The sequence below is a fragment of the Capsicum annuum genome, chromosome 3 (assembly GCF_002878395.1).
Source record: "Capsicum annuum cultivar UCD-10X-F1 chromosome 3, UCD10Xv1.1, whole genome shotgun sequence".
Lineage (NCBI taxonomy): Eukaryota > Viridiplantae > Streptophyta > Magnoliopsida > Solanales > Solanaceae > Capsicum > Capsicum annuum.
Window position 1 is genome coordinate 1,234,112 of NC_061113.1, and position 18,554 is coordinate 1,252,665.

The 18,554-nt window shown below is 34.3% G+C and overlaps 1 protein-coding gene and 1 pseudogene across 4 annotated transcripts; both read left to right on the top strand.

Moving 5' to 3' along the window:
- The first annotated feature begins 1,214 nt into the window (after positions 1 to 1,214).
- LOC107864464 lies at positions 1,215 to 5,000 on the top strand (annotated as a pseudogene).
- Positions 5,001 to 5,196: 196 nt separating this feature from the next.
- LOC107864465 (putative late blight resistance protein homolog R1B-16) lies at positions 5,197 to 12,239 on the top strand. Of its 4 annotated transcripts, XM_016710825.2 has the most exons (7): positions 5,197 to 6,793; positions 6,899 to 6,955; positions 8,393 to 10,598; positions 10,677 to 10,733; positions 10,840 to 10,945; positions 11,059 to 11,203; positions 11,867 to 12,239. In XM_016710825.2, the coding sequence occupies exons 3-4, from the start codon at positions 8,409 to 8,411 to the stop codon at positions 10,680 to 10,682; spliced, it is 2,196 nt and encodes a 731-aa protein (XP_016566311.1). In that variant the 5' UTR covers positions 5,197 to 6,793; positions 6,899 to 6,955; positions 8,393 to 8,408; the 3' UTR covers positions 10,683 to 10,733; positions 10,840 to 10,945; positions 11,059 to 11,203; positions 11,867 to 12,239. The 4 variants fall into 4 exon arrangements, with proteins under 4 accessions (XP_016566311.1, XP_047264813.1, XP_016566310.1 ...); XM_047408857.1 differs by having other exon boundaries at positions 10,840 to 11,203; XM_016710824.2 differs by lacking the exon at positions 11,059 to 11,203 and having other exon boundaries at positions 10,840 to 11,000.
- Positions 12,240 to 18,554: the final 6,315 nt, after the last annotated feature.

An 18,554-nucleotide genomic window follows, 5' to 3' on the forward strand; every position in this document is an offset into this window, starting at 1 on the left:
TAATAATAATAATAATAATAATAATTAAAAAAAAATTAAAGAGCATGTTTATATATTTTGCGTTTGACAAACACCGAGGCGGAGCCAGCCCTCTTTAGGGGTTCGGACGAATCCCTTCGACGAAAAATATACTATTCATACATGATTAAAATTAGTTTTTATGTGGTGATTAAAATTATTTTTAATATGATTATAGTAGGTGTTGAATCCCCTTCAACTAAGTTTTCTTTGAATATTGAACCCTTACTTGAAATCCTGGCTCCCTCTTCACAAACATATATGAGTATTCCAAGCTATGAGGTTGTTGTCTTGCTAGTTAAAGTTGCCAAGTTCCAATATTTTACTTGTCTTACAATGGAACAACAACAACAAACATAGTAAATTCACTATGTCGTGGGAGGGTAGGATATACACAGTTCATATCATTACCTCCGAAGCAGTAGAGAGGTTGTTTCCAAAAGACCCCACTTTTCTTACAATGGACTTGTCCAAATTCTGGATGAATGTATTTTGAAGTTTCCTTTTGTCAAATTGCCTTTAACATTAAATCTCTTTATACTGGGAAAAATTTAAAAAATGGTGCATATATACTTTCCATGTCTAACAGATAGTGCATATTTATCATTTTTGTTAACATGCCTATATTTTATGTATTATGATTAGGCCTGTTCTGAGCAGTGGCCCCACACCACTATTTTGATTAGAAAATGAAATATTTTACTATAAAAGATTCCATTTACAAGGAAGTTATATGGAAGTACTATCACCACTCCTATTTTTTTTATCTTTCTTTGATGAGATAAGCATCCAGTACATCCTTAATTATGATAAAAATTGTTACGCCACACTTCAACTTCATATGGTTTCTATTATCTTTCTAAATTTAATTTTAGCGTATTTTCATCTTTCTTTTATGCAGATGTGACACCTTTATTACATAAAATGGAGGTCACGTCAAAGATGTCACATTGGATAAAAGGTGTCACTTGAGCTAAAAAGATAGATAGAAATATGCTAAAATTTAGTTCAGGGGTAATAGGACTCCTGTGAAGTTGAAGTGTGTCGTAGCAAATTTGGTAATAGTTCGTAATAGGACTCCTGTGAAGTTGAAGTGTGTCGTAGCAAATTTGGTAATAGTTCCGAGGTACTAGATGCTTTACTCTTGTTTGATTTATGAGATTTGACTGGATGACTATTCTTAGTCTAATAATTCTAACATTATTTGTTCAGACCCAGAGGAAAGACTTGGGGTCAAAGTCTAAAAATGAAGGCTTTCAAACTCAAAAATATTGACGGATTCCATTCAATGGACATTAATAATTAAGGTGAGTTTTAACTTATTTTTGCTCTTAATAGTACTTATTTCTTTTTTACAAGAAAATTATTCATCATTGTTGCTCATACATAGCTTTTGACACCAGAATGTTTTTTAATTATTATCTCTGATTGATCCTTTTTAGGATAAAGAAGACAATTACAAGACTTGAGATGACTGCATTTGCAAATCTCTAAGCTGATTTTTTCACTTGTTATCTGTAAGTCAACTTGTCAGCCAATCAGTACAACAACTATTTTACCTATGGGATGGCAATGGTGGGGGCGGGGTGGTTTTAAGACTATGCAGGGTGGGACGGGTTTAAGGCTATCGGAGCGGAGTGCGTGGGTGGGTGAGTGCGTGGGGGTGGGGGTAGGGGGTGTTCAAATAAGTATTTTTCAAAAGTTGATGCGGAGGGGGTTGCGGGTCTATGTGTATTTAAACGGAACAAAAAAAAGCTACTACACAAAAATTAAATGAGATAAGCATCTAATACCCTCCCGAACTATGGCCTAAGTTGCTACGACACACTCCAACTTCATAAGGATCCTATTACCTTCTTGAACTCAATTTTAGCGTATTTTTGTCACCTTAGCGTATTTTTGTTCCCTTTTTGTGCAATAGGGCCCACATCAAAGGTGTCACGTCAGCTAAAATGATGATAAAAATACGTTAAAATTTCGTTCAGGGGTAATAGGCCCCCCGTGAAGTTTGAGTGTATCATAGCAAATTTCGTCATAGTTCATCGTAGCAAATTTGGTCATAGTTCAGGGCTACTAGATGCTTTACTGAAATTAAATTCTTAACACTAAACTCTTCTAGGCGTACAAAGACATTAAAATTAAATCTAAACTATTTCTATGTATGGTTGTAAAGAAATGAATCATGATTCTAACTCACCCCGAAAGCTATCTCGTGAAGGAATGATTGTCCAAATCCATATAAGGAGACAAAGTACCCATCCTTTTTTCGATGTGGAACTCTCAATAGTGGTTAGTTCAAAAAATGAATGTAATTGTAGATTTCATGTGGTGATTATACGTAGTTGAAGAACGGTAATCTCTTCTGTTCAGTGATTGAAAATCCAAATGCTTGTAATATTAAGTATCTACAGTATTTTTAGTTATTTTTTTTTCTTTTACTCAATTGATTACCTTGCAGGAGTTTCTACAAGAAAATGGCTCAAAATGACATTAACGATGACGAGACAGTGGGCTTTGAGAATGAAGAAGAAAAAATAATTCAGTATTTGATTAGAGGTACAAATGAGCTAGATGTCGTACCGATTGTAGGAATGGGTGGACAAGGGAAAACGACTATCGCTAAAAAGGTGTACGATAATAAGAGAGTTCTTTATCACTTTGATGTTCAAGCATGGTGCAGCATTTCCCAAACGTATAACCAGAGTGAGCTATTGCAAGAGATTTTTAGTCGAGTAACCGGTTCAAAGAATAAAGGATATCAGGATGACGACGTTCTTGTCGATGCCCTTGCTGACAAGTTGAGAAAAAGCCTAATGAGAAAGAGATATCTCATTGTCTTGGATGATATGTGGGATGGTATGGCATGGGATGACTTGAGGTTTTCTTTTCCAGATGTTGGAAATAGAAGCAGAATAATAGTAACAACTCGACTTGAGGAAGTGGCTAAGCAAGTCAAGTACCATACAGATCCTTATTCTCTTCCATTCCTCCCACTAGATGAGAGTTGCAAATTGTTGCAGTATAAAGTGTTTCAACAGGAAGGTTGCCCGCCTGAACTACGAGATGTGAGTCTAGAAATTGCAGAAAAATGCAAAGGACTGCCTCTGGTTATTATCTTGGTAGCTGGAATTATCAAAAGGAACAAAATGGAAGCCTCTTGGTGGCATAAGATTAAAAAGTCTCTACTTTCCTATCTTGGTGAGTCGGATGGATATAGTCTTACGACTATGCAGTTAAGTTACGATAACTTACCTGATTACTTAAAGCCTTGCCTTCTTTACATGGGGATGTTTTCGGAGGATGCAAGAATTCCAGTGTCTAAATTGTTAAGCTTATGGATAGCTGAATGCTTCGTGCAGAACATTGAATGTGCTGAAGATTACTTGATGGATCTCATTAGTAGTAATGTGGTAATGGTTTCAAAGAGAGAATATGATGGAAAGGTTAAATACTGTCAGGTTCATGATGTAGTGCTTCACTTTTGCTTGGAGAAGAGTAGAGAAGAAAAATTTATGCTGGCAGTGAAGGGCGACTTTCAACCTTCTGATTGGAAGGAAAATCGAGTGAGTTTCAGTTTCAGTAATCGGAATCTCATCCATCAGTGTAGTAAACTGATATCCAAGTTTGCATCTCTGGGATCCAAAACACGGACGCCTTTCTGCCAAGACTTGATATCACTGATAACCACCAATCAAGGAGGATTTTCTGATTGGAATTTCTTCCGCAAGGTTAGTGAAACGAGAATTCTAAAGGTCTTGGATTTAAGTTCTCATAGAGTGCCTTCTTTGTCATCAGGTACATTTCAACGACTAATTCACCTAAGTACCTCGCAGTTTATACAAAAAAGTTCCATTTTCATCCACGATCATATCTGCCTCAACCAGAAACTTTAATTGTGCAGTGTACTAAATATGCCAAGTCTATGTTGATACCACAGATTTTTTGGAAAATGGAAAAGCTAAGGCATGTTGATTTTATTGGTGCTAATTTTATTTTGAAAAGTATAAGCTGAGAATGTTCGAAGAGTCCTCTAAATTGGAAAATTTGAGGATATTAAGGGGTGCTAGATTTCAAACTGAAATTCAAGAAGACATCTCTTTTATGGAGGATGCGTTATTAAGGAGGTGTCCAAATCTTCAAGAACTTGACATCTCTTTTGCGGATGTTATTATCTTTTTGTAGAAGGGTTCGTGTCTCAAATTGGAGAGTCTTACCCAGCTTCAATCACTTCGTCTTTCCTTTGCCTTGAGGTTTGGGTTACAGTTGCCTTCAAATTTTAAAAAGTTGGTACTAACATGGACTTATGCAGAAAGCATCATGCCCTACATTGCGGGACTACCCAACCTGGAGTATCTCCATTTAGACAATCTAATTCACATCGAAGAGTGGTTCATTGAAGATGTCACGTTCCCTAAACTTAAGTTGTTGAAACTGGAAAATACCTCACTTAACCCAAGATGGGATGCCTCCGAAGAATCCTTTCCCCTGCTCGAAACACTTGTCATAAAAGGAAATTGCTTGTTCGAGGAGATCCCCCTTAGATTTGCCGTTATTCCAACACTGAAACATATTAAGTTGATTGGGCTGTCAAAAGAATCTCTGAAGGCTTCAGCTCTGAAAATTAAGAAAGACGTTGAAGAGAATGAAGGATGCGACCGCATAGACGTGATTATCAGGGCAAGTTGAAACAACTCCTATCTGATGTTTTTGGGTATCTGTATGCGTCTAATGTGCAAATAATATGTTTAACACACGGTTGGTACGTTTATATATCTCCGGCAGCTGTGAGTCAAGCCCGTAACCACAACAATGGTATTGTTTCACTTTCTTAGCTAATTGTGGCCGGCGGCCGTGCTCATTCTCAACTCTATATTGCAGCTTGTCAAAACACCTGTCATCTTACATTGTAACTTTACTATCGATTAACAAATTTGTCTTGATGATTGGAAACCGATATAATATCAGATGATATTTCACTGTGATTTCTTGTTGCCTTCTATAAATATAATATCTTTCTTTTTATCGTAACATTGTTTCTGGTGTGTTCTTTGTAATTGGTGGTTGTTTACCCAATCAATTTCTATAATCCTTTCATCTTATACCTTCTATGCAACACCTGCAAAATTCAATCAAGGATTGAAAATTATTTTCTGGTTGAGTACAAGAACCTCTCCCAATCATCAAGCAACAAATTTAACAATTCAGCAACAAATAAAGAAAATTAAGGTTATCGAAAGATGAGTATTCCTGTATGCAAACTAATCAAAAGTTTTAGAGAAATCTGTAACATACGTCTCGCTTCATAAATACTTATGAGTGCATGTACAAAAGCCATCCATGTTGTTCGTTTCCACATATTGCATTTTTGGAGGATCTGACATAGGTGCAACCAATACAATATTTTTGGGGGGTTTGAGCATCATAGGAAGTCAGATTGTTATCACCTGTCAAAACCCTACTCAGCTTTCCAAGAGGAGTCTCTGAATATATCGCGGAGTCTCTGAATTTATCCAAGTTGATGACATGCATGTACACTTTGTCTCTCATCTTTGACAACATCGACAAAAGCATAATACTCGAGCTCGTATCCAACAGAGGCATTAATAAATTCTTTTTCATTACTGCACGACGTTATCTTATCTGCTGCAAGTATTGTACTTTTCTTCTTTTCTCCATTCTTTCTTGTTTCATTCCACCATGATCTTTCTTTCTTTTTGGTAAACAAGAATGTAAAAAATTGGGTGTTTTGGGGTGTTGTTTGTCGTTCCGGGTAGTTTGTTCGTAGTATTATTTGGTGATAAACTGATAATCTTATTAATTTGCTAGCGTCAGTTGTTTTGTTACTATCGTTTGTTTCTTGTGCTTATATTAAGTCTTTTCCTACGTTGTTTGCCCTCAGGCCAGGGGTCTATCAAAAACTGCCTCTCCACCTCGTCTCTGAGGTAGTATAGTGGTATGGGCTGTGTACATCTACCATCCTCAGACCCCCACTATATAGGGATATACTGGGTATTAGTCTGGACCCACGGGGAAGACTTGGAGACATTACACATGTGATATCAGTCTTTTTGTATTTTATAGAGATAAAGCATCCAGTACCCCCGAACTATGACCAAAGTTGCTATGATACACTCCAACTTCACGGGGATCATATTACCCCTGAACTCAATTTTAGCATACTTTAATCACCCTCTGACGTTGCACCTTTATTACATAAAATGGTGCCCATATCGAAAGTGTCACGCCAGCTAAAAGGTTGACAAAAAATATTACGTCAGCTAAAATGGTTGATAAAATACGCTAAAATTTAGTTCAGGTGTAATAGGACCCTCGTGAAGTTAGAGGGTATCGTAGCAAATTCGATCATAGTTCAGGGGTTACTAGATGTTTACTCTATTATATACTATGGAATAAGATATTGGTCTCAAAGACAACAACAAAGTTAATTTCTTTTTCTACTAAAGCAATCAACGAGATGAAGAACTATTATTAATTATTAAACCAATAATTAATTGTTCTTCATCTACCATTAATAATGATAGATTAATATTGCAATAATTCTGACCTTATACAACACAAATTCCAGTCTGTTTGTGCCTTGATTTGGCACGACGTTTAAAAAAATAATTCAGAATATTTTATTTATAAAGATACCATTTACATGGAAGATTTATCAGAACTTTTTAACATTATTATTCAAAGTTTAATAATAGAGAGCTCATAATTTCAGATTGAAAATATTTGCAGATCTCATTCATGGTGATTAATAATTAAGGTGAGTTTCACTCAAATATTTCTGAGCTTTTTTCAACAAAATTATTTATAGCTTTTGAACACAAAATGTATTTTAATTATCTCTGTTGCTCCTTTTTTGGATCAGATCATAAAATTGAAGATACTAAGAGATCAAGAAGACAAAATAACAAGATTTAGAGCTGTAAGTCAACTTCTTTACCTTGATAACAATTACTACTCCCTCCATTTGTTTTTATTTTCTCTCTTCGTTTTCCGTGTGTCAGACTAAGTTTCAAAGCTAAAACCACATTAGATTAGATTAATTTAATTTTTTAAAATTAAAATTTGAATACTCCCTCCGTCTCAAATTATCTGTCTCAAATTTCTTAATTTAATTTCTCACTTTACTTATTTTTTTCATTAATCAAGAAGATATAAAAAAAAAAATCATGTTTTACCTTTGCATTAATTATTTTTTTTTCAAATTAAACTATAAACATCATTTTAATAGAGATAGTATGATAAACTAGTCATGTTATTAATTATTTTTCTTAATTAATTAATGTGTATCTCAATTTGGGAAGGAGGGTGTACTCATAAACTATATGAAAGTACTATAAATTGCAAAAAAAAGAAATTAATTTGAAATGTTGATCAAAATTTGAGTCGGTTGACTCTAAAATAGAAATGGGATCAAATAAAGAGGACTCTGTGTGTATGTGTGTGTTTCAAACTAACACTTCTCTCATTTTTTTTCCACACTAATTCTATAATGATTGGTCAACAATTGACAAGAGGGAGTTGTTCTTATGGTAAGCATCCCTCACTTCCAACGCTGAGGGTGTGAGTTTGAGTCACCATGAAGAAAAGAGTGGGAGTTCCTAGGGAAGGGTAAAAAGAGTAAATGATGGTTCAACTAAATGCGTATTTGTCTTCGTAATTTGTGGCCAGTTCCAAAACTTGAAATTTTTTGCCGATTATTATTTGGAATATGGTTTTGATGTATAAGTAAGGTAGTGCACATATGATTGACTCGGATGAAACACTATCAGCACCAAAAAGCACCTTTGTTAGTGTTAGAGTTGTGACCCGAATTTTGTTGATCCGACCCTGAAAGTTTCGCTGTACGACCGAAGTTTGTGAGTTTTCGTGGGGTTTGTGCGACCCAGGTATGTATTTGGGCCTAGGATTTATTTGTACGCACGTATTATAAAAGTGCATTTAGTGGGTCATTATGGATGTAACAAAAATACGTCATTGAGACTATGTCTCCAACCTTGTACTCCTCTACTTCATAGTGAATTTCCACTGCCTCTGCCGTGGTTTTTCCCGCAAAGGTTTCCACGTAAATCTGTGTGTTCTTCTTGTCTTTCTTTTGCTTGTGGTTTGCTTAATAATGTCCGATTCATTACAGTTAGCTTCTGTTTTATTACGTATTTGAAACCACAAGAGTAATGTATTATAAGTCAAAACCTCAAGGTAAGTTTGTGAATTTCCGATAGCCAAAATGGTACAAAAGGTGTATAACATTTCACAAGCATAATAGCTTCTAACAGTAGATATTGAAAGACACGATTAAAGATCGATGTTTCTGTTAAGTAATGAAACTAATAATCTTAAGAGTTTGATGAACTTGCAGGAGTTTCTACAGAAAAATGGCTCAAAATGACATTAACAATGATGAGATAGTGGGCTTTGAGAATGAAGCAGAAAAAATAATTCAGTATCTGATTAGAGGTACAAATGAGCTAGATGTTGTCCCAATTGTAGGCATGGGAGGACAAGGGAAAACGACTATTGCTAGAAAGGTGTACGATAATATGAGCAATGCTTCTCACTTCGATGTTCAAGCATGGTGCATCATCTCCCAAACATATAACCGGATAAAGATATTGCAAGAGATTTTTAGTCAGGTTACCAATTCAAAGGATAAGGGAGATCAGGATGACGACGTCCTTGCTGACAAGTTGAGGAAAAGTTTAATGGGAAAGAGATATGTCATCATCTTGGATGATATGTGGGATGGCATGGCATGGGATGACTTAAGGCTTTGTTTTCCGGATGTTGGAAACAGAAGCAGAATAATAGTAACAACTCGACTCGAGGAAGTGGCTAATCAAGTCAAGCACCATACAGATCCGTATTCTCTTCCATTCCTCCCACTAGATGAGAGTTGCAAATTGCTGCAGAAAAAAGTGTTTCAACAAGAATGTTGCCCACCTGAACTACGAGATGTGAGTCTAGCAGTTGCAGAGAAATGCAAAGGGTTACCTCTGATAATTGTTTTGGTAGCTGGTATTATCAAAAGGAATAAAATGGAAGCCTCCTGGTGGGATGAAGTTAAAAATTCTCTCTTTTCCCGTCTTGGTGAGTCAGAAGATTATACTCTTTTGACTATGCAGTTAAGTTATGATAACTTACCTGACTACTTAAAGCCTTGCTTTCTTTATATGGGGATGTTTCCGGAGGACGAAAGAATTCAAGTGTCTAAATTGATAAGTTTGTGGATAGCGGAATGCTTCGTGCAGAACATTGAATCTGCTGAAGATTACTTGATGCATCTCATTAGCAGTAATGTGCTAATGGTTGCAAAGAGAGAATATAATGGTAAGGTCAAATATTGTCAGCTTCATGATGTAGTGCTTTACTTTTGCTTGGAGAAGAGTAGAGAAGAAAAATTTATGCAGGCAATAAAGGGCGACTTTCAACCTTCTGATTGGAAGGAAAATCGAGTGAGTTGGAATCCCTTCAATCAGTGTAGTGAACTTATATCCGAGTTTGCATCTTTGGGATCCGAAACACAGAAGCCTTTACAACAAGATTTGATATCACTGATAACCACCAATCGAGGAGGATTTTCGGATTCGAATTTCTTCCGTAAGGTTAGTGAAATGAGACTTCTTAGGGTCTTGGATTTAAGTTCTCATAGAGTGGATAGTTTTTCGTCAGCTACATTGAAACCACTAATTCACCTGAAGTACCTCGCAATTTATACAGAAAATTTCCATTTTCATCCAGAATCACATCTACCCCATCTCGAAACTTTATTTGTGGTGTGTCCTAAATATTCCAACTCTACATTGTTACCATCGATTTTTTGGAAAATGGAAAAGTTAAGGCATGTTGATTTTATTGGTGAATTATTTTATTTGGAAGAGTGTGAGCAGAGAATGTTTGAAGAATCCTCTAAATTGGAAAATTTGAGGATATTAAAGGGTGTTGGATTTCAAGCTGAAACTCAAGAAGACATCTCGTTTATGGAGGATGTGTTATTAAGGAGGTGTCCGAATCTTCAAGAACTTGACATCTCTTATAAAGGCAATTATTGGTCCTATTCTCCGGAGCCTTATAGTCTCAAACTGGAGAGTCTTACCCAGCTTCAATCACTTCGTCTTTCCTTTGTCTTGAAATTCGGGTTACAGTTGCCTTCGAATTTAAAAAAATTGGTACTAACATGGACTCATATAGAAAGTGTCATGCTCTACATTGCAGGACTACCCAGCCTGGAGTATCTTCATTTAGATAGTTTTTATCGATCAAAATATTGGTGCGTTGGAGATGTCACGTTCCATCAACTTAAGTTCTTGAAACTGGAAAATAACTTTTTTGTCTCAAGATGGGATGTGTCCGAGGAATCCTTTCCCTTACTTGAAACACTTGTTATAAAAGGGCATTGTTTGTTCGAGGAGATTCCCCTTAGTTTTGCCGATGTTCCAACACTGAAACAAATCAAATTAATTAATTTGTTTGGGTCCCAGAAAGAATCTATGAAGGCTTCAGCTGTGAGAATTAAGAAGGAAGTAGAAGAGAGTGAAGGATGCGACCGTATAGACCTCATTGTCAGAGTAAGTTGAAACAAACTCCTATGTGTTGTTTTTGAGTATCTATGTGCATCTAACGTGCAAATAATATGTTTAAAACAGGGTTGATACTATGGATATCTCCGGCAGCTGTGAGTCATGCCCGTAACCACAGCAATGGTATTGTTTCAGTTTTTTCTTTCTAATTCGATCCTTTCATTGGCTTAATTGCTTCATGATGATCTCAAACTAACGATGATAATGTGTTTGAATTTGACAACTGCAGCAAAAGCACAGATTGAGTGGTGGAATTCTTTCTTAGCTAATTGGTGCAGCAATGTTCATGATAAAGTCTATTGTGCGGCTTGCCAAAACGCCTGTCATCTTATCTTGTAACTTTACTACCGATTGACAAGTTTGTTTTGATGGCCAATGTGATATCAGATGGTATTTCACTATGATTTCTTGTTGTCAAAACATTGACGTTTCTTGTTTGCTTTTGTAGTTTGGTGGTTGTTTTCCCCGTTAATTTCTATAATCCTTCATCTTAAACCGGAAGGGGAGCCTTGGAGTAACTGGTAAAGTTGCTGTCATATGATCAGGAGGTCACGGGTTCAAGCCTTGGAAATAGCCTCTGGCAGAAATGCAAGGTAAGGCTGCGTACGATACACCCTTGTGGTGGGGTCCTTCCCCGGACACCATGCATGGCGGTAGCTTTAGTGCACCGGGCTGCCCTTTTTCATCTTACACCTTTCATGCAGCATATGCAAGGTCAAAACTTCATATGCAAAGCTTTTTATGGTGGTATCTGAATTAATCGGGTGGTGAGTTTCAAACGTCACATTAGTCAGGCTAAAACCTCCTATGCTTGGCTTAGTTTCTATGATACAAATCCGAATTAGTATAGAGGTTCATCCAGAAGTTTAATACCTTCTTGATTGAGAAAATGTCCTTGCTTGTATATTTTTGCGAGTGCCTATGAAAAAACTATGGACTCAAATGAAGCATTTATAATATCGGGGATTTATGTAATACTCCAACTATATATATTGATCGGAATAAAATTTAAAAAACAAATTGTATCTTGTGGTGGTTTGCCGTTTGTCAATATATCGCTTTAAGGAAAGTTGTTTTCACATATAATGTTCAAACTTTTCAAAATGTGGTCAAGCTCGTGTTGGATGCCCCAAAACTACATTGTTTTGGAGAATCCAACACGCGCCCATCAGTATATTTGAAAAGTCCTAGCGACATAGATTTTCAAGCCTCAAATTCAAAAACCTTTTTCTGATTCTTTGTTATTTTTCAAACAGGTTCTTGTGGTCTTTAACAAGATCACCACCAAAGTGGAAGTTTGATATACCAATCAGTTACAACAACTATGAAGAAAAGTTACAAGTGTTCTTGGAGAGAACGGTTAGAGTTTGTGACTCAAATTTTGTTGATCCGGCCCTGAAAAGTTTGCGGCGCGACCCATGTTTGTGATTTTTTGTGGGGTCTGTGGTGGTAGCATAGGGATTGGGCCTAGGATTTATTTATACGCACGTATTATATAAGTGTGATTTAATGGGTTGTTTTGGACGGTTTATACACTTCATTGAGACTTTCGTCTCCTCATTTTACTCCTCTCCATTATAGTGAATTCCTCCGCCTATGCCCATGGTTTTCTCGTGGGTTCCATGTAAATCTGTGTGTCTTCTTCTTGATTTTTTTGCTTTGTGGTATTGCTTATTCTGTCTGAATAACAAGAACAAAAGATATTGGAAAAGCAATTTTTGTTTATCTCATCCATTAATAAGAGAATTTGTGTCCCATTGTGGATGGAATTCAATACTAGAAAGTGTGTATTTTGGTGTGCCAATTGCAACTTGGCCACTCTATGCAGAACAACATATGAATGCATTCTTGTTGGTCAAAAAATTAGGACCTGTTGAGGAGGTAAAAAGAGATAAGCATCCAGTACCCCCGGGCCAAAGTTGCTACGACACACTCCAACCTCATGGGGTGCTATTATCCCTGAACTCAATTTTAGCGTATTTTTGACACTCTTTTGTGCTGATGTGGCACCTTGCGTGAAGTTGAGCACCCGAGGCGCGCGAAGAACTACCATGTGCCACGCTAGCTAAAAAGGTTGGCAAAAATATGCAAAAATTTAGCTCAGGGGCAATAGGGACCCCATAAAGTTGGAATGTGTCATAGCAAATTTGTTCATATTCAGGGGTACTAGATATCACGTAATATAAATAGTAAAGACAGAAACAAACTGGCTTAGACACCATTATTTTTAAAGAAAAACAGGTTATACAATAGTCAGAAATGAGTATTGGTATACATAACAGAATGTGCAATTTAAGTTTTGACATTTTTATTGTTTTTAGTTTTGCCAATACCTGAATTTCTTATTTTATATTCTATGCCCATCTTATGTGGAGATTACAATAACAAAGTCATTGTAATTCTACAAGTGGTGGTGTCTTGGGAGGATGATGTGTATGACGCTTTATTCCTATTTTGTGAAGGTGGAGAGGCTGTTTTCAATAGACTCTCGGCCTAAATAAAGTATAATAAACAACAAATATGTAAAGTAAATCGCAACAACAAATAATATGATCATTGAAGGAAAGGAAAACAACATGTAATATGATAGTAGGAGAGTAATGCTAATAAAATACACGATCGACTACCGACCAACATGCTACTCTAATCCTCGACCTTCATATCTTCCTATCTAGAGTCCTGACCTTGATAAACTATAGGATTGCCGGCCTATCATGTTTAATCACCTCTTCCCTAAACTTCTTCTTTGACCTGTACCTACCTCATCGATCTTATACGGAGATTATACCTCCCAATTATATATCACGCCAACCAAAATACCCCTAAAATTTCAGTATATGTATTTGTTTGAAAATAACCATATATCTGATTTAACTTAGCACACTTCGACTAATTTTAACGTGATACCTGTTATCTCCCACCTCGAGTAAATCAGTATATCAAAACGTGAACAAATGAAAAGAAATCACATAGTATTTTTAATCCTAATTTTTTTTTTCAATATATAATTCACTCTTATATTTTCACTTTTATTTATTTTTCAGCCAAAAAAAACTAAAAATGAAAAACCCAAATATCATGAACTTCAACAAACTATAGAAAGTAATTTTTTCAACTAGTGGCATCAATAACTATGATATACTCGCTCCGTCTCAAATTACCCGTCTCAAATTTCCTAATTTGATGTCCCATTTTACTTGTCTTTTTTCATTAATCAAGACAAGACAATTTTTTTTTCATTTTTACCCTTTGCATTAATTATTTTTTCTTCAAATTAAATTGTAAATATCATTTAATAGGGGTACTATGGTAAACTAGGTATGTTATTAATTATTTTTCTTAATCAATGTGTCATCTCAATTTAGGACGAATAATTTGAGGCGGAGGAAGTACTATTTTATAATTAAGGTAACATATTAGTCTTCTCTTAAGAAAGGGATGTGAAATTGGTCAAAGATTAGAATGAGCATTATTAATGACAAATCCATAATTAATTCATTACAATTAATATTTACTACTCTTTTCCATTGACTCATTTTTTATTTAATGTCAATGAACTTTTTTCTTATTTAAATATGCCTATGAGTTATGACTTATAATGTGTGATATCTTCTTTAGAGAGGCTTTTGGGAGATTGAGAAGGTGATCTTCAAGATTTTCTCTTTGTAAGTATGATTACTTTTACTTTTTTTTTTAATTAAAAAATATTTATTTATTAATTATTATCTTCTTTTTATTTGATGAGATGAGTCCTTGATTTTTTTTTAATCCTTCTATGTGTATTTTTTAGGTGCTTGAATCTAACTTTTTTGTAATAAAAATATTTAATGTAGATCTCATCGATCCTATCACATGTCGTTGCGATGATGGAATGAGTCAAGATCTGATGGCTAAACCTTTAGATCTAACTCATGATAATAGGTCCATCATATCGATCTTGCTCGTATCATTTGCTTTCTGGCAATTATATAAATTCGATTTATTTAAAGTTGAGTCACGTAAAAGCTATTAAAGGTGAAAGCGCACTTAATCGCTATCAAAGATTATTATTCACGTTTTTTTTTTTTTTGCATTTGACATTGACATTACTGATTTAATTTATTTAAATTTTTATGGTGTGAGACTTATTAAAAAGAAAACCACGAAAAACCACTCATTAAATTTATTTCGATTTGCATTTTTTTTATTTATCTTTTCTCTTTCTTGTTCGTTCATATTACACAACTAGTTGATATATACATTTATAATATACCCACTATATATTTTAATAGTTGTTGATTTAATCAAATGAACAATATTATAATTGTATATTTATTCTCAAATAAGAAATATCATCATGAAACTTGCAACTGTTTTATTATATCTCCATTACCTTAAGGGGTAGCTAGATATTAAAAAAATACATACAATAAATTTTAAATTCTTGATTGGCTCTTACTTTAAGCTTTATTATATTTTTATAAATATATTTCAGTAACGTATAGACCATAAATTCAAGTCATGGAAATAACGACTAAAACTTTAATTAGGAAAAGTTATTTTATATATATCAATTCCAATGAGATTCGACCTATTTCAAAATCCTATTAATTTAGAATGTTTTGTGCGTCGAACTGTCTTTAATCTTGTTTTTAAGAAAAAAGTCATATATATGTCTCCAAACTTAGAATAGTCTAGCTAGCCAACATGTTACCAAATAAAATATTCTTGGAATATACGATCTTCATGAATCTTATTTAATTTGCTGAACTAGACAAAGATAATGTGCTTATTTTTTTAATTAGGTGGAGTAATCCATATCTCAATTAATATTTAAATGAATATTAATTAATTAAATGAAAGCAGAAAGCAGGTGATCAGATTTGGAAAGGAATAAAAAATAAAATAAGATAAAATAAAATAAATAACCAAATCAAAGTTGGAGATTGCTGACTCACCAACAAACATTCAACACTTCACCACCCACTCACTGGGCCCCACATCACTACTATTCGAAGCCTGCCACGTCACTTCTTCATTCTTAATTAGAAATATCGAATTTCGGGTGAATGATATTGAGTTTGAATCTCGATCTGGTACGGGATCACTTTGTTAGGGAGGGTTTTACCCCCAATGTTGTCGGGGCTTCTAGCACGATCAGAGTTTATTCGAATTCCAATACTGATACTGAATATCGAATGAAAAATCAAAGAAATCTATATGCTCAATTTATTTATTTATTTATTTTTACTTAACTGTTGAAATGGATTTAAAATTTTAACCTAATCGAGATATTTAGCCTAAAATCAATGATTTTATAAAATTATGGCTTTAACAATTATTGTTGAAACTTTATTATTTCCACACAATACATATACATTTTCCGTTAAACGTAAAAAAAAAAATTGTTACTAGGTATGATTGAATACACGATGTTAAAGCTACATCAATTTGTCGATCATTTAGTATTTAAAATTTATTGATCGATTAAATTGTAAGAGATTTGGCTGAGTTAGAATAATCTAAATTATCATACTATATGCTTAAGATTTAAGCTGCATTTAGTTCACCAACTCATGTTTATGAATATATTTATCTTAGAGTAGGTGTAGAATGATTTTTTTATTTTTTTATTTTTTGATGTTAACTTATAAAAATATTACATCTTAATACTTAATTTGACACAATTTATATGATGGAGTAGTTGTTATTATTTGAAGAGTCAAACTTGGTTACACTTTTTCAACATTTTAGATATTTCTAATTATAACTTGTTGATTTATAATATTTTTAAAGTATGTATTTAGTCATTTTTGTAAATTTAATTTAAATTAATTCAAAATCTTTTCCTTTTTTCTGTATTTTTTTATGCTTTGAATTACTTCATTTTTCTAGGGAATGGTAAGCCTACTTTTTATTACTATTTTTTTATTATTCTTAAATGCTTTTCTTTTCTGTAATTGGCAAGGGTCAATTATTTCATGCTCTTATTATGTTTCATTATTTTTATAGAACTTTGAAATTTCTAAGAAGAATTAACTTTTCAATTTAGAGTAAAGTACATGTAGGGTAGTTAATAATTTTCTATATCTCAAAGTATCATTGTTTGAACAATGAAAAATCTTGGTAGACCAGACCAAAATAAGGAAAAAGAAAAATCTTCATAGAATTTTTTTTTATTGAGTTTTACGCGGTAAGAATGTAAATTAGTATTTTGAAAATTTTAAACTAAGTTCAATTTCAGGATGAAAACACTTTCATTTTAGTGCAACGTGACACAATCACATCTATTTTTACTTCTGATCACTACCTAGCAATTTGCTGATGGAAGACTGTTATGAACCAATTATCCACATTGAAAAAAAGTATAATAACATAAATACCAACCTTTTGGGAAGAAATTACACTTTCTCCTACTTTTTTAATTACTTTACTCTCTCTTCCTATTAATATACATAATATAACCGACATATACATAGCATTCTGTTTATATGTTGAGATTTTTGTAATATGTTTAGGGAGTTGGGATTTTTTGTAATATTGGAAACATAAGTTGTGTATTTGTGTAAAAATAGAGAAATGTTAACGGGTTTATAGGTCAAATGGATTCTCCCACCTATCAGGCTAGTTTTTTGGGTTGGGCTCTCCCGTTTGGTTTATAATATTGGTGATTTCATTGAGAGTTCCACGCGTTGGGCCGTGACTCTTAGTGATGGCCTGTGTGCCAGTAGTGATGGCCTGGACCCAAGAGGGGTGCCAGTCGTGACCAACTGGGCATAGCCGTGACCAACAAGGATCGATCTACGTGTGGAGTCACGACTCGGAGTGGTTTCCTGTGCGCCAGGAGTGATGGTTTGGACCTAAGAGAGGTGCCAGTTGTGACCAACTAGGCTCAGCCGTGACCAACAAGATCGTTGGTTTTCAAGCGGAGACGATTGTTATAAACCAATAGTCCCACATTGAAAAAATAGAGAAATACTAAGGGGTTTATAGGCCAAATGAGTTCTCCCACCTATCAGACTAGTCTTTTGAGTTGGACTCTCCCATTTGATTTATAACAAAGACGCTGACATGATGCTGATATACAATCTACAAACCTTACATGTTGCGTGGTGCGGCATAGTGTGTCCATATTGCGTCTGACGTGTAGATTGACACTGATCTGATGCTAAAAATACAGCTTATAAAAACTAGCTTGCTATATGGTGCGGCATAACGCATCCAAATTACATCTAACTTTGTACATTTTCTTCTATTTGACGTAATCGAAGGAATTTAACAAAAAAACAAAAAGTGCAACACCAACACTTATAACCCATAAAATTTGTATTTATATTGGTGTAGAAATCTAAAATTTGTAGACTTTTCAATAAGAATTCAAATTCTGTTAGAGTTTTAAAAGGCTACTTTACCCTAAATCTCGCCTATTTAAAGACTAACATGTTCCCTGAAACAGACATCTTGAATATCCCATAAGCTGATGGGTATTCGTAAAAAGATCGGGATTCTAATATCCAACAAAATCATGGGATATTCATAAAGAGATCATCATATGTTCGAGAATATGCCACTAACGGCCCTCGAATTACAGAGAAAATCAAGAGAGAGGAGTTCGAGAATAAGCCACTAACAGCGCTCGAATTACGAAGAAGAATCAAGAGAGAAACAGATTTGTAACCACCTCGTTTATTAATAAAAAAATTTTGTTTTTCATATTTTTGTTTGTGGTTAAAATTTATTTTCCATGAATTTAAATTATATTGGAAACAATTAGTATACCCTAAAACAAATATCAAACACCCCCTCCCCCACAAAAATAAAAAAAAATTATTTCTTCTATTCTATTTTTTGTGTCGTCAATTTTTTTTGTTCCATCAAAAAAGAATATCATTTTTACTTATTTGGTAACTATTTAAAGGTATAATTTCACTTTTATTTTTATTTGTCCCACTAACTCAAAAAATC

Bases quoted from the DNA above. Each gene is read 5' to 3' on its own strand.
- LOC107864465 (XM_047408857.1), top strand. From the start codon at position 8,409: ATGGCTCAAAATGACATTAACAATGATGAGATAGTGGGCTTTGAGAAT.